This window comes from Panthera uncia, chromosome B4, assembly GCF_023721935.1.
Source record: "Panthera uncia isolate 11264 chromosome B4, Puncia_PCG_1.0, whole genome shotgun sequence".
NCBI lineage: Eukaryota > Metazoa > Chordata > Mammalia > Carnivora > Felidae > Panthera > Panthera uncia.
The window spans coordinates 85795403-85819489 of record NC_064809.1 but is presented as its reverse complement, the minus strand read 5'-3'; the positions used below and the strand labels follow the sequence as shown (position 1 = coordinate 85819489).

General features: G+C 35.3%; 1 protein-coding gene across 3 annotated transcripts in view; it reads right to left on the bottom strand.

Moving 5' to 3' along the window:
• MON2 (MON2 homolog, regulator of endosome-to-Golgi trafficking) overlaps window positions 1-24087 on the bottom strand; it is a 117349-nt gene that overhangs the window by 71706 nt on the left and 21556 nt on the right. For all 3 annotated transcript variants that reach the window (XM_049625887.1, XM_049625888.1, XM_049625889.1), the window contains exons 3-10: window positions 21481-21608; window positions 20406-20537; window positions 18431-18560; window positions 13990-14087; window positions 13146-13271; window positions 10786-10980; window positions 657-781; window positions 102-238 (exon numbers count right to left, since the gene is read on the bottom strand). In XM_049625887.1, coding sequence (XP_049481844.1) covers window positions 102-238; window positions 657-781; window positions 10786-10980; window positions 13146-13271; window positions 13990-14087; window positions 18431-18560; window positions 20406-20537; window positions 21481-21608 — 1071 coding nt within the window. The remainder of the gene's footprint in view (window positions 1-101; window positions 239-656; window positions 782-10785; window positions 10981-13145; window positions 13272-13989; window positions 14088-18430; window positions 18561-20405; window positions 20538-21480; window positions 21609-24087) is intronic.

Sequence of the window (24087 nt, the reverse complement as noted above, 5' to 3'; positions counted from 1 at the left end):
AATTTCTCTATTCACAAAATTTCCATGAAATACCCTCTCAGAATAGTGCATATTGTAAATCGTGGCAGAATATAAAAAACAAAATATGAATTAGCCTTTACCAGCTTGGTTTGTTGTAGCAGGATTTCCAGTAGGAGGGACAAGAAACAATGACTGGATAAAAGATCCCAGGGCATTTACAATATCACGAAAAACCTTGGTAGAATGCTGTTTCATATCATAGGACTGACAAAATGACCTGTAAAATAATTTTTAAATAAAATAAAATGTTTAATAAAATGTTTCTAGGGAAAATATTTGAATATATTAACATTTTTTAATAGCAAGTAATTTTGATTTGTCAGTCTGAATGCTATACTCAAAACTTCATCACACCTGAGTTATTTTACTAAGTTAGTACAAAGGTTGAGACTGAGGTCAATGTTCCAAAAAAATTTTTCTTGGCTGTATTAACCAGTAATTTGAACTGATGGCAATTACTACCCATGTTTTTTGCCCACTTCTCAGTTGTTTTCCACACTCACACCCCTACCCCTCTATATACATACAATACACAATTTTCTTTGTTTAGAAATCACTAACGTTTGGGAAAACTTAAAAGTCTTCCTACTAGCACAAACATTAACCTATTTAACTAAATACTGCTGAGGTTCTACCTTAATAGCTGAGGCTGCACACAGAGTCTGTGTATAGATTCTACTGCAACAGCTCGTAGCCACTGTGGTTTATCTGCATCCAGAAATTTCACCAGAAGTGACAGAAATATCTCACATTCAGTTACCTAAAAAGTATAAGATTTTTTAATAATATATCTTTAAATCTAAGATAGGAATTTATAAAATACACTCTTGTTCTTAGTTTATGGAAAAATCAATAAAATCTTCTAACTTTAAATAAATTATAATTCTTAATGGGGAGTAGAGAAAAGGAAGGGAAGAGCAGTTATATAAGGGAAAAGCTAACAGTAAAAATAATCAGTCTCTCTCTAAGTACATCTCTGAAAACACACACTAGTCATCTGCTCACATGGTCAATCTTTTATCCTCATTCTTTAGAAAGCACTATGCGCCATCACACTATCCTCACTGCTGCCAGGTAGCACACATACATGTAAACTGCTGGTAGGATGTATATTCTACTCTTTAATAATACCACAAGTTTTTCCATATGTTCTTGTGCTGCTTAAACAAAGAGGCAATAAACGTAAGCATGTTTAGTGTATATTTTCTAGGGAAAAACAAAAAGGAATCCATAGCAGTTAACAAGTATAAGATATAAAGTACTTAGAATGACGCCTGGTACATAGTTTCCCTTTCTTTATAAATATCCGTTATCATTACTGTTAATATAAATCATCTCTTCTGCAAGCTCTTTGTAAATAAAAATGTTTAGAGCACATTCTCAACATTACACACTAAATGTGTGGTAGATGAATAAATGAACAAAAAAAAGTAACCAGTTTTTTCAAAAGTTAATAGATTACTTCTTAATGTTACACATTAACTGAGGGCACAGCAGGATCCTTGTGAGGTAAGGACCTGACATTGTGATTAGTAGGCCAAACTGAAATCTCCCTTTATACCAAGTGTAGCACATTATTGGATGAGTTAGCTGGGGGTACCCTGAAATGAGTAAGCATCATGTGGGGCAAGAAATTTCAGAAATATAGCAGTCGTCAGGATGTTAGCCCGAAGTCTTAGCAGTTGGTATCTTCTAATGTCTTACAGTCCTGTTAACTGGATGCTTAAAACTAGGACATAATCATGAAGATAAAGCAGAAGGGGTAATTAAAAACTTTATTCTTGGATTGCTATGATTGGGGAAGTCCTAAAACAGAGGCTTATCACTGTCCTAAACATGATACTGTTAAAAAGCATTAGATCAGAAATCAGATGGGCTCAGCTTTATCCAACAGAGTGGATGACAAGTTACATAACCTTATAAATAAAGGATAAAAGCATCTCATCTTCCAGAGAAATCAAATGAGAAAATTGTAAAAATAAAAACGTCTCGTAAATATGATAAAGTGCCATGCAAATACGGAGCACATTTTTTCCTAAACAAATGATCCCTTTTAGTAAAGAACTGATAAAGAATCATGCTGGTGACTCACTATGCAAGTTGTTATCTACAACAGAGTTTTAACATTAGTGGGTCCTCCAAACACACACTACCTCTTTTAGAATAAAAGTGAAATATAAATGCGGTAGTACAATTGAAGGCTCATAAGCCAGGTTTTGAGGCCAGAAAACAAAGGCTCTCAAAAACATTATATCACAGCCAAAAGAAATATTATTATAAAACTTGCCTTGAAGAGTATATCAGTTCCTCTCCTGTAAGAGAAGGACTACAGCGCATTCTGTCAGCTGAAAAATCATGTACGAGGAGTACTATGTACATAACAATACCTAGAGACCTGTATTATTTTAGTACTTATTCCATAAAAATTACTATCTAAATATATCATAACATACAAAAATTCAAAGGCTTTAATAATTTGTAATCTTAAAAAAAAAAAAGCAAATCAAACAATTTATACTACAGCCACTACAACCTTGTAATTTGGGTAAATGAGAGCCTCTCTCCTGAGGTCTGGAACTTTGGTCTCCTTTCCTTCCTCCTTGCCAAGTGTGAAAGTCTGATCAGAGAACTAGTGTTGAGGTCACTGCATTGTTCTCAAGGACATCAATGGAGGGCACCTGCTGTGAATTTGTTAAGCCTTTTTCCCAAGAAGCTGCACTCACAGGGAAACGTGTATTAAGAATGGCATCTATAGGGAGCGCCTGGGTGGCTCAGTCAGTTGAGCATCTGACTTCAGCTCAGGTCATGATCTTAGGGTTCTTGGGTTCGAGCCTCACGTCGGGCTCTGTGCTGATAGCTCAGAGCCTGAAGCCTGCTTCGGATTCTGTGACTCTCTCTCTGCCCCTCCCCTGCCCATACTCTGCCTCTCCCTCTAAGATAAACATTAAAAAATTTTTAAAAAAGAATATTTAAAAGAATGGTTTCTATGGCCTAAGTCTAATTGGCCTAATGTGACATGAAGATACCTCATAAACTCCATTATACTAGCATGAAGAGTGATGAATGTTTCTGAATTCCTACAGTCCTTTGGTACTGGATAGTAGTCAAGAGACAACTGATGCTTAAGATTAATCGCTCATTCTGGTAGAAATTTTAATCACAGTAGCACATGGATTTCTGATAAGGAACTATGTACATAATAAAGTAACTGTTGACTTAGGACACAACAAAGACAGTCTGATAGACTATAAATGCAGGAGTCTATTTCTCAAAGGCTGATAAGAGTAAACAACCTTTTGGCTAATGAATTTGTAGTGCTAAGATCCTTTGTTGGAGACATGTATGTGAAGCAGTAGAAAATTAGGTTGGGTAAGTCAAAATAGCCCCATTAACTCCTTTTTAAAAGCAGTGAGTCAAAGGTAGAAAAGAGATATGCTACCAATTTATAAGCTAAGTTTCACAAATCCCTTAAACTATCTTCCTAAAAAAGATATCTGGACACAAAGCATAAATGATTCAGAGGACAGAGAAACATCTAGCTCAGATGATAGAAAAGAGGAAGAATATACTATACCTGCTATATTATATCTCTTCCTGAATGACCGGGGCATTCCAATTTCCTCCAGTCACTCTAGATATATTAACAGAACCAACCTTTGAATGTTAGGTATCTCCACCCCTGAGCTACTTGATACGACAAAATAAGCTGGTGAATACTGAAGGAGAACAGATTCCCTAGTTAAGTGATTCCCCTAAGTGGGGTTAAAATGAGGTCACAATTATTTTTATAGTAACACTAAGATATTACTTGCCATTTTTAGTGTATTGACATTTGCACTGATGATACGAAAGCAATGGTGGGTATAACAGCTGGTGCTTTAGCACGAATCAAGGCAGTAGCACCAAACTGCACTAGTATCATTGTATTTTTCACTCCCACACACAATTTTGTTTTAAAAAGGTCTATTTCACTAAACCACAATGAAAATAAGTAAATAAAAATAAGCATAAATAAAAAATAAAATACAAATTATTAATTTTATTAAATTTGACCTGTAAGTGTCTGTCTTTTTAATTTTCTGCGTGACAAAATGAGAATATATATGAAGCAGTTTTTCTACGTATCAAAGTACAACGGTTGGATGGGGAAAAACATAGTTAAGAACTGATCTAGTCACTTTTTTCCCCCTAAGGAACACCATTTTAACTGAAAAAGCAAACGGTAAATTATGACTTTTTAGACTTGTGTACATTGCAGACACTTAATAAAAAAATGAACAAAGTAAGCTTGTAGCTGTAAGGGAAACAAATAACAGTATTTGTTGCCAACGAGAGATTTAAGCTTTCAAGCAAAAGTAAGTATTTTAGAAAATTTATATCTACCACTGTGACCTTGACAACTTCTTAATAACAGATTTATCTGATAAATGGTTGGTGATTAACAAAAGTGATTTCTGGTAATGTATAAAATGTTGACATTTGGATTATCTGCATAATTAAAATACATGATATTACAAAATCATGTATGGATAAAAGATACAATCAGAGCACAAGATGAATCAATGAATTTTAATGTAACCGAGTATGAAAATGTCATTACTATGGTTTCAATACTACACCTTTAAGAAACTGTCACTTGGTCCAGTCTGGTGTAGTAGCAAAGAGGAATATCCACTATTAAGATAGATTTAATATCCATGAAGACAATTCTGCCTTTTCCAACTACATGTCTTTGACAAGACAGATTTTCTTCATATGCTTCAACCAAAACAACACGTCACAATAGAATGAAAAAAGATAAGAAAATCCAGTTATCTTCTATTAAGCTAGACATTAAGGAGATTTGCAAAAAATATCTTTGTTTTCCTCTTGGAAAAATAATGAGTTTTATGTTAACATGAGTGGGTTCAGTATGATCTGACTTAATTTTTAGTACAATAAATGATAGAAAAAATCCACATAAACAAAAGGTCAATATTTTCCTACAAGCATAAAGAGATCCAAAGACTAAAAAGTGTAAGAATTACTACTCCAGTATGTCTCCTAGATGTATAATTTCTATGTTTAAATAAAGAAAACACAAAGAAATGAGAGAGAAGCATTGCACATAAATTACATATCTTACTCCACAAGTACCATACCTTTAATTTTTGCCCTTGGAGAAACTGTAGAATGTCTGAACTTGCTCATAATGAAAAGTGCCAATATTAAAAAATCTAACAGTGTGGAATTAATATTTTAAATCATCTGAAGATGAATTTGCCTTTACAAACACAGTAAGGTAAGTTTTACCAGTTGGTCATTACCCCCAATGAGTGAAGTACACGGAAGTAGGCCTTTCTCTACCACCTTTAGGTAGTAATATTCAATCTTTCCAGTAGCTGGTGACACTGTTACTTATCTTCCCCTTTTATCCCCCACCCAAGTCAAGGAGATTAAGGTCAAAATATGGAGAATGGTATGGTAACAGTATGAAAAATGTGACACTAAACAGCCTTGGAGAGAAAAGAAATAAGAACTAAGAAAACAGAGAAGTAGTAAAAAGCACTGGGATTAAGAGCGAGGATTTGGGGGTCTAAAAGAATGAGTTAACATCCCAGCTCTGTGCTTATAAAGTATAATCTCAGGCATTTTACATAAATATCCTGAGCCTTATTTTTTCACCTGTAGTAAAGTCTAAGTGAATATATGTAAAGCACTTTGTATAGTGTCTGAAATATATGCACTCAAAAACAGCAATTTCATCCCAAACCAAAATTACTGAGGAATGAGGTATCTGTATCTCTTAAGAAGTCACTGGATGAACTGCTATATACTAAAAGTGGTGGACAGAAACTAAGTTGTTAGGCTGCTGAGATACCATACCAAAATACCACAGACTGGGTGGCTTAAATAACAGAAATCTATTTATCACAGTTCTGGATGCGAGAAGTCTAAGATGAGGGTGCCAGCAAGGTGAGATTTGCATCAGACTGCTCTTCCTAACTCACAAGCAGCTGCTTTATCACTGTGTTCTCCCATGGCAGAAAGAGTGAGAAAGAGCAAGAAAGCTTTCTAGTGTCTCTTCTTATAAGGTCATTAACTCCATCATCATGGCCCTACAGTATGACCTCATCTAAACTTAATTATCTCCCAAAGATTCCATCTCCAAATACTATCACATTAGGGGTTAGGGCTTCAAAATACTAGTTTTGAGGGGGTACAACTAAGCACCAAGGTGACTTTTTTTTTTATAAGAATATAAAAGTTTTTTATAGCATTATGCATTATTATGAGAGTAGAAGATTTGGTGTTCTATGACTGATGAGTGGATATGAAAAGGAAAAGGAAGAATATCTCTGCTTCCTACACTTTTATCTTAATTTAATGTAGTTAAACCAGCATTTTAGAGAAGTCTTCCTAAGATAACTCTGATAATACTTAGGAAAATAAGTAGGGGAGTGATAGATATTTGGCCTTGTCATAGGTGAACTCTACCAGCTTTTGTTTACCTGGGAAAGTCTTAATTTCTCTTTCATTATTAAAGGAAAGTTTTGCTGGGTATAGTATTTGTGGCTGGCAGGTTTTTTTTTCTTTCAATACTTTGAATACATCATCCCACTCCCTTCTGGCCTGCAAGATTTCTGCTGAGAAATCTACTGAGTCTTATGAGCACTCCCTTGAACATGATGAGTTGCTTTTGTTTTGCTACTTTAAAGATTCTCTGAAACTTTTAACAGCTTAATTATAACATGTCTTGGTATAGTTCTCTTTAGATAAATCCTAGTTGTAATTCTCTGAGCTTCATGAATTTGTCCCTTTCCTTCTTCAAATTTGGGAAGGTTTGGGCCATTACTTCTTCAAACTGGCTCTCTGCCCCTTGCTTTCCTCATCTGAGACTCCAATAATGTATTGTGAAGTAATAAGAAATATATATATTGGTCCCTGCTCCTGGTTCCTGACACAGAGCTCCTACAATTCTCATAATTTCCTGAGTGATAGGAGCATCTGACACAGAGTTTTAAGTCTCCTGAAATTTCCTATGTGATTCTTTCATTCAAATGCGGCAACCCTCAATGGATTGCAGGATAGGGGCTGGATACCAGAAAAAAACAATCATAATTAGAAGCTTGAGACTTTCAGCCTCACCTCTCATACTCTGGAGAGGGAAGAGTGGTAGAAATTGAGTTAATAATCAATCATGCTGACATGATGAAACCTCCATAAAAATCCTAAAAGTATGGAGTTTAGGAAGCTTCCAGGTTGGTGAATACATCTATATGCTAAGAGGGTGACACACCCCAACTGCATAGGGACAGAAGCTCCTGCTCTTGGGACCTTTCCAGACCTCACCCTATGAATCTTTTCATGTGCCTGTTCTTTTCATGAATCTGTTCGTTGCTATCCTTTAAAATATCCTTTGTAATAAATAAGCAATAGTAAGTAAACTGTTTTCCTAGGTTCTGTGAACCACTTTGACAAATGATCAAACCCAAAGAGGAGGTTGTGGGAACTTCCCATTTACAGCCAACTTAGAATCTGTGGATAACCAGGCAATGCACTACTTGCAACTGGCATCTGCAACAGGGGAGTCTTGTGGAACTGAGCCCTTAACTACAGGATCTGTACTAACTCTGGCTAGTGTCAGAGTTGAACTCAACATACGATATCTGGCTGTCAGAGAATTGGCTGATGTGGGAAAAAATCCATACATCTGATATCCAAGGTGTTGTGAGTGTAGGAGCATAACCCAATGTGCTTTTCCTAGACATGCATATCTTGGTCTGCTGGATGATATGCCAGAAGTCTGCTAGAAGCTCTTCTTGCTTTTTATGTTTTTGCTCCTCTGACCTGGTAATTGCCAATAACTTGTCTTCGAGTTTGTGGATTCTTTCTTCTGCTTGATCTAGTCTACTGTTGACCCCTTCTATGAATTTTTCAATTCAGAATTACCATATATTTCTTTAGAATTTTTGTTTTGTTCTCCTTTATAGTTTCTACCTCTTCATTGATATTCTCATTTTATTCATATACCATTTTCTTGATTTCATTTAGTTGTTTGTATTCTCTTTGAGTTCATTCAGATCTTTACGATGGTTATTCTGAATTTCTGTCAGGTAATTCACTGACTTCCATTTCTTTATGGTTAGTATCTGGAGATTAATTTTGTTCCTTTAACCGAGCCATATTTCCCTGTTTCTCTGTATGCCTTATTTTGTTGTTGTTGTTGTTGTTGTTGTTGAAAAAGTCAACTCTTTTAGTCTTTATGGACTGGCTTTCTACAGGGAAAGAACTTCACCAATCAGCCTGGAAACCTCTCAAACCTCTTCTGTCAATGTGTTTCCTCTGGGCTTGTGTGTATAATTTCCCAGCAGAAGACACTTACTTGTTTCTATTCAGAAGCTCCCCCTGGTGTATGTCTGCAGTACTATGCCTCTCTGGGCAAGCAACAGGTTTGCCTTGGTGCCTAGCAGGCCCAAATGTGCTGCCTGTCAGTGTTCCAAAAATCAGGTGAGACAGAAACTAGGTGGGCAGTACCCCAAAAAAGTCAGAATATTATATGCGCATTTTATCTTTTGCCCATCTAAAGGAGAAGCCATAGGTTGGCAGTTTTCTCCTGATCACACCATGCTGAGATGTGTAAGGAGTGGAGTGAGGTATGCAGTTAAGGGCCATGAGCTTTCCTACCCACTGTAATGAACCTCTCTGTTTGGCCTTCCATTTGCCTATGGTGCTATAACCTCTCAACTGGTTTCCGAAGTTGTCACAGAGGTAATTATGTACTGTTAAGTTGGTGTCTCTCTGGGGGACAGCGGGCTTGAATCCTCATATTCCAACATTTTGCTGATGTCACTCTGGTTTACAATTTTAAAAACTTTCTTTGCAGGGACTCCTGGGTGGCTTAGTCAGTTGAGTGTCCAACTTCGGCTCAGGTCATGATCTTGTAGTGAGTTCGAGCCCCACGTCAGGCTCTGTGCAGACAGCTCAGAGCCTGGAGCCTGCTTCAGATTCTGTGTCTCCCTCTCTCTCTGCCCCTCCCCCACTCAGGCTCTGTTCTGTCTCTCAAAATGAATAAATGTTTAAAAAAAAATTTTTTTTTAAGTTTCTTTGCGGACTAGGGTGCCTGGGTGGCTCAGTGAGGTAAGTGTCCGAGTCTTGATATCATGAGAAATCGTGAGAAATTCGTTTCATGAGACTGAGCCATGTGTCAGGCTCTATGCTGACAGCACAGAGCCTGCTTAGAATTCTTTCTCTTCCTCTCTCTCTGACCCTCTCCTGCTCGTGTTTTCTCTCTCTCTCAAAATAAAAAAAACACGCAATAAAAAAGTTTCTGTGTAGATTGAAACGGACTATAAATAAATACAATTAAGAAAATATGACAACTGCCAGGTAAAAGCTCTCCATCTTTGGAGAAATTAAGCAATTTTTCATTTATTTTCAACAAGTGACAGGAGACCTTTCAAAACCTCCAAAAGTTAATCATTGTAAAGATTCACAGAATTTCCCTCCATTTCAACTGTATATAATTAGACAAAAAAGTCTTATTTTTTCAATTAAAAACAATTATTGGAAATTATATCAAATACCATGCATGTTGGGAGGAACACTGACTGTAATTTTTAAAAAGTTAATCCCTACAGAGAAAGATGGAGCTATGAAATAAAGTAAGTTCATAAACTCATATACCTAAATGTTCAATTATATGTTATTAATATGGGTAGAAGAGAAAAAGTCCAAGCCAATAATAATGAGTGTACCAAAAGACTCTTAAACCTTTGGTACCTAACTCTGATAACTTAACAGTGTCCCTAATAAATAGCAACACTTTTGAAGTCATTTGATTTCCTACAGTTATCTCAATACAATGCATTCAATACATCAATGTATATTATACATATACTTTTTGTGGCCAGAAATAATTATAACTACAGTGCTTATGAAGATTATTTCTAAATGCACTTTGCATAAATGGATTTGGAATATGAAAAGAAAATGTATAACATGTTTATCCTAAATAATAAAAAAAAAGCCCTTTATTTTAAAGAGCTCTCCACAGAATTTAGTATAAACTATTATCTACTAGTTTGTGAAGTTGTTGGCTATCTCTAATATTTAGTACATCAAATGCTCACAGTATTAGAAGTATTATAATTTTATACAGTTTACTATTCCACAATGATCAATAACCAATTATTCCTGTTAATTAAAATGAAGTATACAAGCTTAAAAAAAGTACAATGCTGGATTTGACTTAATATAAAATTAAAAGAAATATAATACATCATTTTCTCCGAGAAATATTGATACATTGATGTATTGTGATCAGGAATATCACAAATTCATAAATTTATACAAAATAAATATAATACTGGACTAGAAGCCAATATAGTTGATTATTAATCCTAGAGTTCACCAAATTTTTAACTTCTTTGCTTTAATCTGTTAAGATACATAAAACAGTATAAATGAAAGTAGCATTAATTTAAGATACTATAATTTTAATTATCCTTCAAATATCGATAATTAGGTAAGAAGCTAAATTCCCCAGCCACAAATTCTATGCTGCCTTCAGATAATAGGCCATGACTCTACTTGACATACATTAAAAATAAGCAAGATTTAAGAAAGGACAGCATAAACCTTTATTAGAGTAACTAGGAGAATACCTATAAATACCTAAAAAATTCTGAAGTGAAAAGGCTGAATGCACTGTAATAAATTATCATTTAAAAAGAGCACTGCATGCAATTACACATACAAACATGCATGAAAATTAGCACTTACCAAAAGACTGTAAAATTGCTTAATCAGAACAGATACTACTCTCAGCAAACGCATGCAGATAGGAAAATACGGTTTTTCAACTGGTGCTGGAGAAGATGAAGAGCTGGAACCTTGTCTGAACTTTATATTTGGAGAAAAGAGTTTTATCACAAGAGGACATACCCTTTCTTTGAGAAGGAAACTAAACTCTTGGTGCTATTTGCAAAGACAAAAAAAAAAAAAATTAACTTAATTGGTACTTATTATTTTTACTTTTTACTTACTACTTTTCAAACATATGTACTAGCAAATAAAACTTAATAACCAGTATGAATAATTTAGCTTTATTATATGTTTAGTTTATTACTCTAGTTGACACACAAGTATGAAATTAGTGCTGCTCTTTGAGAATGTAAGATCAAACTGTTCATCATTATTTCAAAGTTTAAAAAGAATCTAATTTAAAAAGGAATCTAATGAATTGGAATTAAGTGGTTTATTATTAGGAATTTTAATTTTGCTGGAACACTATCAATTAAAAACATAAAGAACAGAAGAAAACAGATTACACAAATAGCTAAGGCATTTAAAACAGGCAGCTGAAAGAACATCAGTTTAACAAAATATGTTATATAATTCATTAATTTTATTTTGCCAAGATAACAATTCCATTCATGTATGGAAGATTTAAGAATTAACTTAATATTTTGTTCTTCTTAGGCTGCTTGAACAGAACACAATAAGCTGATTTTTAAAAATGCAATGACAAGCATAATTATTTTATTTTATTTCTTAAAGTTTTATTTATTTAAGTAATCTCTACACTCAGCCTAGAACTTGAACTAATGACCCCAAGATCAAGAGTCTCATGATCCTCTGACTGAGCTACCCTGACACCCCCCATAATTATTTTAGTCTGGGGAATCTTGCAAAGGATTCTTAAAATTTACATATAGTCATATCATGTCATGCAAAAAACCTTCCTTAACCTATTCATTTCCTGCCTATATTAGCCCAAAATAGTCCCATTTTATTGATAATATAAAGTCCAGTGCACAACTAATGCCTAACCTCAAATATACATTATTTTGGTTTTTTATTCATCCAAATACCACTGAGGCTGAGAACAAGGCACAATAATAGATCATCCAATCTAATCTTTTAATCTTACAGAAAAGGGAAAAAATAAGGCACAGGGCAGTTTATTTGTTCAGAATTAAGATTTTTAAAAAGTCTCCTTATTAGAATCCGATTCATCAGAGGAAAAAAAAAAAATGAAAAAATACCGGTAAGTGAAAAGATAAAAATAAAAGCCTTGCCTAATATTAACTTCCTGGAGAAACGCTATTGATCACTGCTAACTTCCGAATGTATATTCTTCTAGACTTTTATACACATTTTAATGTACTTTTTAATTCTTTGTCCCCCAAAATGGAATCTTTAGAGTTAAGTGATTTGAAATTCTACTGTCCTATCGATAGTTTCTTTGACTGCCAAAATGAAAAGCATACCAAAGTACATTTTCATACTTCACTAACTAAATTTATATACTGGTTAATTGATAAATATTATAGACAACTCTTTAAAGTTTTATCTATTCACACTTTTTCCACTCACTACTCAACTGAATACAATTGGGCTTCCTTCATAACCACTAGGAACCACCCCAACTCCACTCAAATTATTCTCACTACAGTCATCATGATCTCTATGTCCCCAAATTATCATCTGTATAATAAAAGTTTCAGTTCCAAATCCTGGGCTAAAGGATCCTCTACTATTGTAGCACTTGGCTCACACATTTTGGAAGTGCCACTTAGGGAGGCAGTATGGTAAGGAAAGGAACTAGGTTAGTGGTAAAAAGATCTAAATTTTAGTTCAAGATTTGCTAATAACTAAGGAATCCTATGTAAATCACTGAATCAATATTAGACTTTAGCTTCTTGCAAGTTAAATGAAAAATTTGGATTCTTACTTTTTCCTCTATAACTCCCATTGCAAGTTAAACTTATCAGCCATTGACTACTACTTTTTTCCAAATAAATTATCAAAAAGCACATAGGTACATATAAACAAGTAAAGATCAGTAACAATTTTTCAGTTTTTACATATTTTAAAAAATAGCCACATACTACATTCCTTCGTGGATTCACAGACTGAGAAATGTCTCACTAGATAAGTCTCTAGGGATTCTAAGGTTAAAATTTCAAAATGTGAGGGCACTACAATAATGTAAGACACACTAAATTATCACAGTTCTAAAGTCTAAAGCTATAATTCTTTCAGTCCTCTAACATGGGAAAAAGAATACATGTTACTTTCTTGAAAAATATCTGTGAAAAAATTATAAATTTTGTTGCAAGATACTACAAATGGCTTACTTGTAAAAAGACCTGTGGAAAATCATTCAGGACTGACTCAAGTAATTCAAGGCCAAATGTTCGAGTCATTTCTGTCATGCCTACTAGCCAGTAAGGGGCATCAGCATTAACCAACTGACAAAGATCCTGGGAAAATAATTCAAACAATAAATAAAAAATAAATAAAACATTTACATGCTAGAATGAAATGTGCTGTTCAGAATTCATAAAAGTAAAAAAATTATCTCTTCTTATACAGTATATTTACTCCTTAGAAACTAAACACTGGTAACTGAAATTCTGACAAACTATATACTTGATTAAATAATTAAACTTTTAAAGAATCGTGTAACTTTTGACAAGACATAATATAAAGAGATAAATGGTTAATAGTCTTTTAATGAAAAAACACTTATAATAATCCTTTAATAAATAATTAATAAAATTTCAGTGCTGATAAATCTCATCTTACTTAAAAGATTTATTCATGACAAATAATGTAAAAATTAGGTATTTGTATATCAAATTATATTAAATAGGCCAAAGATTTATTAGTTAAATTTTAAGTTGAAAATTATTTTTTCTTACTAGTTATTTTTCTAGTATAATATAATATAGTATTTTCTAGTATAGTGTAATTCATTCTATTTCCTTAAAGTGAAATGTTACATTTTATCATGTTACTTAACTGTGGATAGTCTTTAACGTTAAAGAAGTTTTTTGGAATACTACTTTTGACACTTCAAAATTGGACACTTTTAAAAAATGACACTTTAAAAATTAAAACAAACATAAATTGCAAAAATCAAAAATTTACACAAAACTATATTCTGTAATAAAAATTATTTTTTATAAATTGAAATACCTGGAAAAGCATATATGCATCTTTAGCACAAGGTTTGAGGGTGCTGACACATCTTCTGTTACTGTTTCCTTGGACCAGTACTGGTTGTTCTATAATATCTGTAGTCAAAATCAGATGAGTTTTAGGAGTCTATAAGGACCTTTAAAAAATCATATGCACTACTTAAAATAAATACATGTTTATGAAATTACAAACTTTATAGGCTCAGAACTATGCTTCGAAACTGGGGGAAAAATACTACTTAGCAATGAGAAAGAATGAAATCTTGCCATTTGCAACAACATGGATGGAACTGGAGGGTATTATGCTAAGTGAAATAAGTCAGTCAGAGAAAGACATATATATTTTCACTCATATGTGGAACTTGAGAAACTTAACAGAAGACCATGGGGGAAAGGAAGGGGAAAAAAATAGTTTCAAACAGGGAGGAAACCACGGGAGACCCTTAAATACAGAGAACAAACTAAGGGTTGAGGGGGAGCTAGGGGAAAATGCGTGATGGGCACTGAGGAGGGCACTTGTTGGGATGACCACTGGGTGCGGTATGTAAGCAATGGATCAAGGGAATCTACTCCTGAAACCAAGAGCACACTGTCTACACTGTACATTACCTAAAGTGAAAATAAATTGTATTTAGGAAAAACAAAAAAGAGAATGTATCAGTAAGATGAAAAACATATGATGATTCATCATTAGGAAGATGGTGGCGTAGGAGGACGCTGGGCTCACGGCGTCCTGCTGATCACTTAGATTCCACCTACACCTGCCTAAATAACCCAGAAAACCGCCAGAAGACTAGCAGAACGGAGTCTCCGGAGCCAAGCGCAGATGAGAGGCCCACGGAAGAGGGTAGGAAGGGCGGAGAGGCGGTGCGTGCTCCACAGACTGGCGGGAAGGAGCCGGGGCAGAGGGGCAGCCGAGTCTGGCTTGCAAAAGCGGAGGGGCTGGATGGGAGTGTGTTCTGACAGCGAGTGGGACTTAACATCTGGAAGGTTATAAGCTAACAGTTCTGCTCGGAGAACGGGAGGGCTGGAGGACAACGGGAGGGAGAGTTGTTGAGCCCTGGACGGCACAGCGCAGCTTGGCGGGGAACAAAGGCACTTGCCAGCGCCATCTCCCTCACCCATCCCCCACCCAAAATCCCAAGGGGAACCGGTTCCTGCCAGGGAACTTGCTGGCACCACATAAACACCCAAGGCTGTGCTTCTGCGGATCCATCCCTCCATTGGCAGGTCTGACTACCTCCCGGTGCCACACGGCCCCTCCCGAGGCGGATCTCGGAAGGAAAAGCGAGCTGACTCTGCCCCTCTCACCGCTGTGCACCTTGCCGAACCACCCCAGCTAATACGCCAGATCCCCAGCACCACAAGCCTGACAGTGTGCAAGTAGCCCAGACGGGCCACGCCACCCCACAGTGAATCCCACCCCTAGGAGAGGGGAAGAGAAGGCACACACCAGTCTGACTGTGGCCCCAACAGTGGGCTGGGGACAGACATTAGGTCTGACTGCGGCCCCGCCCACCAGCGTGAGTTATTCAAGACAGCACAGGGGAAGTGCCCTGCAGTTCTATCCAAAATGACAAAACGGAAGAATTCCCCTCAAAAGAATCTCCAGGAAATAACGACAGCTAACAAACTGATCAAAAAGGATTTAAACAATATAACAGAAAGTGAATTTAGAATAATAGTCATAAAATTAATCACTGGGCTCGAAAACAGTATAAACGACAGCAGAGAATCTATTGCTACAGAGATCAAGGGACTAGGGAACAGCCAGGAGGAGCTAAAAAATGCTATTGAGAGCTGCAAAATAAAATGGAGATGACCACGGCTCAGACTGAAGAGGCAGAGGAGAAAACAGGTTAACTAGAAGATAAAATTACGGAAAAAGAAAAAGCTGAGAAAAAGATAAAAAAATCCAAGAGTATGAGGGGAAAATTAGAGAACTAAGTGATGCACTAAAGAGAAATAATCTACGCATAATTGGTATTCCAGAGGAGGAAGAGAGAGGGAAAGGTGCTGAAGGTGTACTTAAAGAAATAATAGCTAGAACCTCCCTGATCTGGGGAAGGAAAAAGGCATTGAAATCCAAGAGGCACAGAGAACTCTCTTCAGACATAACTTGAATCGATCTTCTGCATGACATATCATAGTGAAACTGGCAAAATACAAGGATAAAGAGAAAATTCTGAAAGCAGCTAGGGATAAACGTGCTCTAACATATAAAGGGAGACCTATAAGACTCGTGACTGATCTCTCTACTGAAACTTGGCAGGCCACAAAGGAATGGCAGGAGATCTTCAATGTGATGAACAGAAAAAATATGCAGCCGAGAATCCTTTATCCAGCAAGTCTGTCATTTAGAATAGGAGGAGAGATAAACGTCTTCCCAAACAAACAAAAACTGAAGGAATTTGTCACCACGAAACCAGCCCTACAAGAGATCCTAAGGGGGATCCTGTGAGACAAAGTACCAGAGACATCGCTACAAGCATGAAACCTACGGACATCACAATGACTCTAAACCCTCTATAATAACACTGAATGTAAATGGACTAAATGCGCCAACCAAAAGACATAGGGTATCAGAATGGATGGATAAAAAAAACAAGACCCATCTGTTTGCTGTCTACAAGAGACTCATTTTAGACCTGAGGACACTTTCAGATTGAGAGTGAGGGGATGGAGAACTATTTATCATGCTACTGGAAGTCAAAAGAAAGCTGGAGTAGCCATACTTATATCAGACAAACTAGACTTTAAATTAAAGGCTGTAACAAGAGATGAAGAAGGACATTATATAATAATCACAGGGTCTATCCATCAGGAAGAGCTAACAATCATAAATGTCTATGCGCCGAGTACAGGAGCCCCCAAATATATAAAACAATTACTCACAAACATAAGCAACCTTATTGACAAGAATGTGGTAATTGCAGAGGACTTTAACACTCCACTTACAGAAATGGATAGATCATCTAGACACACAGTCAATAAAGAAACAAGGGCCCTGAATGATACATTGGATCAGATGGACTTGACAGATATATTTAGAACTCTGCATCCCAAAGCAACAGAATATACTTTCTTCTCGAGTGCACATGGAACATTCTCCAAGATAGATCACATACTGGGTCACAAAACAGCCCTTCATAAGTATACAAGAATTGAGATCATACCATGCATACTTTCAGACCACAATGCGATGAAGCTTGAAATCAACCACAGGAAAAAGTCTGGAAAACCTCCAAAAGCATGGAGGTTAAAGAACACCCTACTAAAGAATGAGTGAGTCAACCAGGCAATTAGGGAAGAAATTAAAAAATACATGGAAACAAACGAAAATGAAAATACAACAATTGAAACACTTTGGGATGCAGCAAAGGCAGTCCTGAGAGGAAAATACATCGCAATCCAGGCCTATCTCAAGAAACAAGAAAAATCCCAAATACAAAATCTAACAGCACGCCTAAAGGAAATAGAAGCAGAACAGCAAAGGCAGCCTAAACCCAGCGGAAGAAGAGAAATAATAAAGATCAGAGCAGAAATAAACAATATAGAATCTAAAAAAACGGTTGAGCAGATCAACGAAACCAAGAGTTGGTTTTTTGAAAAAATAAACAAAATTGATAAACCTCTAGCCAGGCTTCTCAAAAAGAAAAGGGAGATGACCCAAATAAATAAAATCATGAATGAAAATGGAATTATGACAACCAATCCCTCAGAGATACAAACAATTATCAGGGAATACTATGAAAAATTATATGCCAACAAATTGGACAACCTGGAAGAAATGGACAAATTCCTAAAATCACAAAGAAAAAGATGTTTAAAGTTACAATAAAGATACTTGATGAAGATATGAAAAGGTTAATCTTTACATTATACAAATATTCATTAACACATGTTAAAAGGCACAGACAAAAATTCACATGAGGAAACTCACTCCTGAAAATTTACCTTAAAGAAGTAAATCAAATGGAAAAAATATGTAAGAAAACACTCAAAACAGTATTAAAATACTGAACACAATATAACTGTCCAGCAGGAAACTCGTTCATTAAATTGTAGAATAGCTACAAAATACGGTGCAACCGTTAAAATTTAAATTACAAAAATAAAAGAATGACATGAAAAATTCATAGAACATAATGTTTGGCTAAAAATACATACAATGCAACAGCTGATATAAAAAAATGTGAAATTATACATAATTAGAAATAAACATGGAAAATAAAGAGCCTCTCCTTGGGATGATAGCACTGTAAGGGATTTATCTAAACTGCCACTGTCAATGTAATAATATTGTTAAAATAAATCTGTTTTTTAAAGTATTCTAGTGTTAGATGCCTAAGTTCACAGGGCGAAGATGGAAAATAAAAAGAGGAATCAGGCAAGCAAAACCACCCACTGTGAAAAGGAAACCACTTTTATCACTCTACCTCGGTGCCGTTCGTCTTCAGCAACCATCCTCTCAAAAACAACAGTGACAACCTGTCGCACTGTAGCAGCAGCTGTATTATTTGTAATATTATCTTTTGTGAAGTGTAGTCGAAAACAAAGAACAATTGCCTAAAAGAACAATTTTCATTTAGTGTGAAATAAGGTTGAAGAATATAATAACTATTTGTTTTATTAGACATAACCCAAAACTAAATAATTTATGTTTGGCCGTTCCAATCACAGATACTAAAAGTCCCACCCTCTTCTCTTATACAATAAAGCCACAAAAATCCTTGGATTCTGAAATAATTCAAACTGTGTAAATATACAGCCACATAAGATTTGGTTAGATAATGTGAAACACACATTTCACAACTTGGTTCTTTGTTTTTTTAAATTTATTTGTTTTGAGAAAGAGAGAAAGAGCAGGGGAAGGTCAGAGAGGGAGGGAGAGAAAGAATCCCAACCAGGCTCCATGCTGTCAGGACAGAGCCTGACACAGGGCCCAAACTCATGAAACTGTGAGATCATGTCCTGGGCCAAAATCAAGAGTTGGCCACTTAACCGACTGAGCCACCCTGGCACCCCACAACTTGGTTCTTTTAATGTATGTATAAAAATGTGTTATGCTTTTATTTCCCCAGAATGACTTGTTTTGTGAAGAACAAGTACTCAAAGTTTGTTACATCACTAAGTCACTTGGAGAAATATAAATAGGCTAAACACATAAATGAATAAAATGATAATTTTTTAAAAGAAGTCATTCTTTATTTCTAAAAATCAACTTCAGGTTAAGTTATAATTTATATACAATAAATTCTAATCCTTTAAAGTATTTAATATGATGAGTTCTTTTAGTTATATTCCCCCATGAAACTACTGCCACAATCAAGACACAAGACAGTTCCATCACCCTAAAACTCTCCTGATGTTCCTTTGCCCTCCACATACTCCTCCGCGCTTGGCCCCAGTCAACCTCCTGGTTGCCTTTTTCATTACGGTAAGCTGGCATTTTCTACAAACACAGTCATCATTCAGTATGCACTGTTTTTTGTATCTGGTTTCTTTTACTTGTAATGTTTGTAAAATTCATCCATGTTGTTCTCTGTATCGGTAGTTTGTACTTTTTTACACCTGAGTAGTATTTCACAGTATAGGTATACCAATATTGTGTTTATCCATTCATCTGCTGATAGACGTTTGAGATGTTTGCACTTTTTAGCCACGTGAATAAAGCTGCTGTGAACATCAAATACAAGTCTCCGTAGAGACGTGTTTTCATTTACCTTGGATAAGTAACTGGAAGTAAAAAGGCTAGATCATACGGTAAATATAAGGTTAAACTATTAAAGAAAATGCTAGTTTCCCAAAGTGATTTTACACACCTTACAAAATTTTAAAATTTTAGACATTTTTTAATGTTTATTTTTGAGAGAGAGAGGCAGAGAGGGGGGCGGACAGAGGATCCAAAACGGGATCGGTGCTGACAGCAGCAAGCCCGATGTGGGGCTGGAGCTCATGAGCCATGAGATCATGACCTAAGCTGAAGTCAGATGCTCAACTGACTGAGCCACCTAAGCACTCCTACAAGTGGAATTATTTTTAAAAGGTGAGAAGGAAGAGTTCTTACAGGGAAAACTCAAAGCAATTCGGGAGAATACTGATAACCCCAAACACATTTTTTTCTCTCAGTTTCCTATTCTTCTGTATTTTTCTGCTACTTTTCTCTTTTCCTATTCATGACTAAGCCTGTCAGCTATTCCCAAAGGACTCTGTTCAATCACCTTAATCTGATTTTAACTCTAACCTGAGGAAAATAAAGCATTAGTGGTATTTTTAACATGCAATGTCCATTATCACAAGAACTACAGGGAAGTTGCTTTCAGTACAAACGGTACTAGGCTTTCCTCTTTCAGGGAGCTTATTCAAATACTGTCTCCAAAGAATTATGAACTTTGACCACAGGTTTCCTACCTTAGAAAGTGCCTCATCATGAACTACTGTATTGGTTGTTAAAAGAACAAGAACTGTTTGAAGTAGCTTAAGTTCTTCAAGACTGTTTTCCATTAGCTGCCAAAGCATATTAATTATATTTCCAGCTGCAGTCTGTAAAATAATTATTTGAATTACTGTCAGCAAATAAAATATAAGGTTTTAGGTCCCTAAATAAGAAAAGATGTACAAATATTACTACCTCACTTGGAGAGAAGTTCTTGGTCATAATAACAAAACCTATGTTTTTGGATCTATAGGTCAAAACACATCTTTCAACTAATCTGAGATTTAAACTAATTTTTTCTCAAAAAATAAATTTCTTTAAAATGTACCATTTGAATATATGCAAACAGCAGCATGCAGTTCTGAGATGTCTAGTCAAAAAAATCAAAGCTCATTTCTACAATATGGGTATATTTCATGTGGACATTTATAAATATAGTCATGCAAGTTAATTGAGACTACTACTGTTTCATATATTATTCCCTTTACAATGTCATAAAAAAACAAAATGCAACTCAAATTAACAAAACATTTATAAACTCAATTAAATTGGACATCGTTTAGAATGCTGTATTAAAGGCAAAAGAATGTATCGCTTCTATTAAAGTACCTTATGGAGTACCACAAAGTTAGAGACCATTGCACTCGAAAGCAGGATGCAGATAGACCGCTGAAATGTTTTTCAGTGTTGTACTATCATAAGGTAATTAGAAACCACTGAAATTAATGAACAACAAATTACCACTTCAGATAATATAGCAAAGTCATGATTTTTCCTTTTTAAAAATAAATATATTCTCTTCGGTGATACTGATCTATAGTACTCAATGGTGTCTTCTTAGTCATGACATGACAAAATGCACTTCATCTTTATTCATTATTCATGAGTGCTTAATAGTGAGAAAATCTGGTGATCTTTTAAAATTAAGCCATGTCCTTCAAGCACATAAATTGTTTTACATTAAATTATCAGGTATACTGCATTTTCCCCTAATGAAAACTCCTGATTTGATTCTTAAGTACACAGTTTAAATTAAGATCTTCACATTACCTCAGACACGACTTCATGGGACATGAGTCTCTGAATGGCGGCCAAACACAGCTGAGTAATCTTCGGCTCCTTGGTTCCACAACCCATTAGGAACGGCTGAACAACCTCTGAGCTGTTCTCTTTCAAAGCTTTATTTAGAATACATATAAAATAAATTATTAAATCTAATTCATAAGTAGAAATACTTTTATGTATTTACAACCAGTAATAACAATCTTAAGAAAAACCACTTTATGTAAAATAAATGCCAAAACAAAAATCAAATAATAAGAGTTAAAATACTTCAGACAGATATTACAGATTCTGTATCTTAACTACCCCTTAGCCTCAGCTTTCCCATGGCCTTCTCCTAGCACTGTTTTTTGATTTTCCTTCATCTCCTGCTGCAAACTCTTTAAGGACAACTTCTCAGAAGTTCTATCCTGCCTCAGAGAAGCACTCTATTTCTTCAACAGTGCAGAGGGAGAAATATGAATAAAAATATTCTAGAGCAGAAAAAGTAATTAAAAATAGTATATACATCATCCTCATTACCCTTCTGAATGTTCAGAATCTCCACACAATCTTATTACATGCTTTGAATTTATAGAGCCCTAATTACTTCTTCAAGAAACAAACTCATTAAAAACAGTAACATTACTCCTCTTGTTACTAAAGTATCACTTTAAATTAATTGGATGCACATGCTATAATGCCAAATCTTAATTTAACCCCTTCTACCAAGCCAATTCTTTCAGAAGTTTTAAAGTGGTAACAAAAATCTAAAAAGTTAGAAAATGCACAAAACCAAAAATTAAATTTACAAAATGAAATTAAGCCAATACACACTTAATGGCTATACAGAGATGAATGAGACAGGTCTGCCACCCTCAGAGAATTTAAAAAGACAACATGGGATTCTAAGGAAAGAGAACATTAAACTTATGTGTTTGGTATATGGTTCTCAAAAGTACGACACCCATCAATTATTTTTTGAGGTTAAGAATTGTAATGAAGACATACAAATCTGAGTTTTAACATGTTTTTCAAAAGAAATTGTTAGAAAGTCATCCACGATCACATTAAAAACGTAAAATCAGTGTTAACATTAATTTCATCATTTAAATCCCCACCTTTTTCTCCCAAAGCTCCCATTATAGTATGCTAAATAAAGACCACAATTTCCTACAGCATACTCTGCAAAGTCCTTCGGTATGCCAGCATAAATTACTGATTTAAGACAGCTAAGAGATGGCAAATATGACTGGCAAAGAACAGTGTTTCCAAAAGGGCTCCCCTTGCCTTATTTCCTTGATTTCCTAGGCACAAACATTTTGATTCAAATCAAGACACAAGGTACCGTAACAATGTCTCAAAACATTTCTATGAATGATTAACAGAGGACAATAAAGCTCAAAAAATACTATTCTGAAGCAGTAAATATCCTACCATATTCAATCCTGCTGGAATTGCTGAAGCATGAGGCTACCCCAACTCTGCTGAACATGCCTAGTTATTAAATGCCATTCAGCAAATACAAGTTTTCAACAGTAACAAGTTGCATTTATCATTTTTATGATGTTAACATGTTTCTCATCTGAGTATCATAATAATCATAGAGAGTTTTTAGAGCATGATTTGGCTCAAGTGCATAGTAAGTGGTAAAGCCACATTTTGAAAACAGGTCTTCTAACTCCTGGTTCACTATTCTTCCCACAACATTATGCTGCCACTCTTTAAGGTAAACAGCACTTAAAGCAAATCAAAGTTCAAACAGTTACAAGTATCTCAGAGGAACCAATGATCTGCACTTTCATGCTGTCTGCCTGAAGTCTTCAGGTAAATGAAGGAAAAGAAACTGTCCTCATAGAAGGAAAAAAAAATGTACTTTCAGAGAGTCTCTGATGAAAGTGACTTCAAGACACATTCAATTGTCACACAGAAAAATCAGTGCCAATATTAATTCTGTCAATTAAACTGATACAATGCTTTCTCATCACTTAGAATTGTTCCTCACAATGTCATCTATCAAGGCCATTGTATTCCCTCGTCTCTGATAACACTCACTCTGACAGCTGTAAGGTGATATCTCACTGTGGTTTTGACGTACATTTCCCTGATGATTAATGATGTTGAGCGTCTTTGCATATACTTGTTGGTCATCTGTAGGTCTTCTTTGGAAAAATGTCTATATAGATCTTCTGCCCATTTTATAATCAGATTGTTTGGGATGCCTCACTTCTTGAAAGAGTACTTCCCTATTGTCTCTGAGATCATCTTCTAAGCCAGTGTCACCCATTCTGCACATTTTGATGCTGGTGCTTTTGTGACCTTACCATTAAGATGTCAACAGAAAATTTCTGTACAACTAGGGTGACAATTTAAATAGCAATTAAACTTACGAGTTATCAACAATGCACATAACTCAAATGACATTAATAGTAATATGAACCTATAAACAAGTTCACATTTGCACCGTAAATGACAGCTACATACTACCTGGCCCACAATGATCGTAAGATGCCATCAACTGTAAGATGCATATCAACTTGGGCAATATTAAAATGTGAAAAAACTGTGCCTCTTAGAAAGAATAACATAAAGTGAGTTTCAGCAAAATGTTGTATA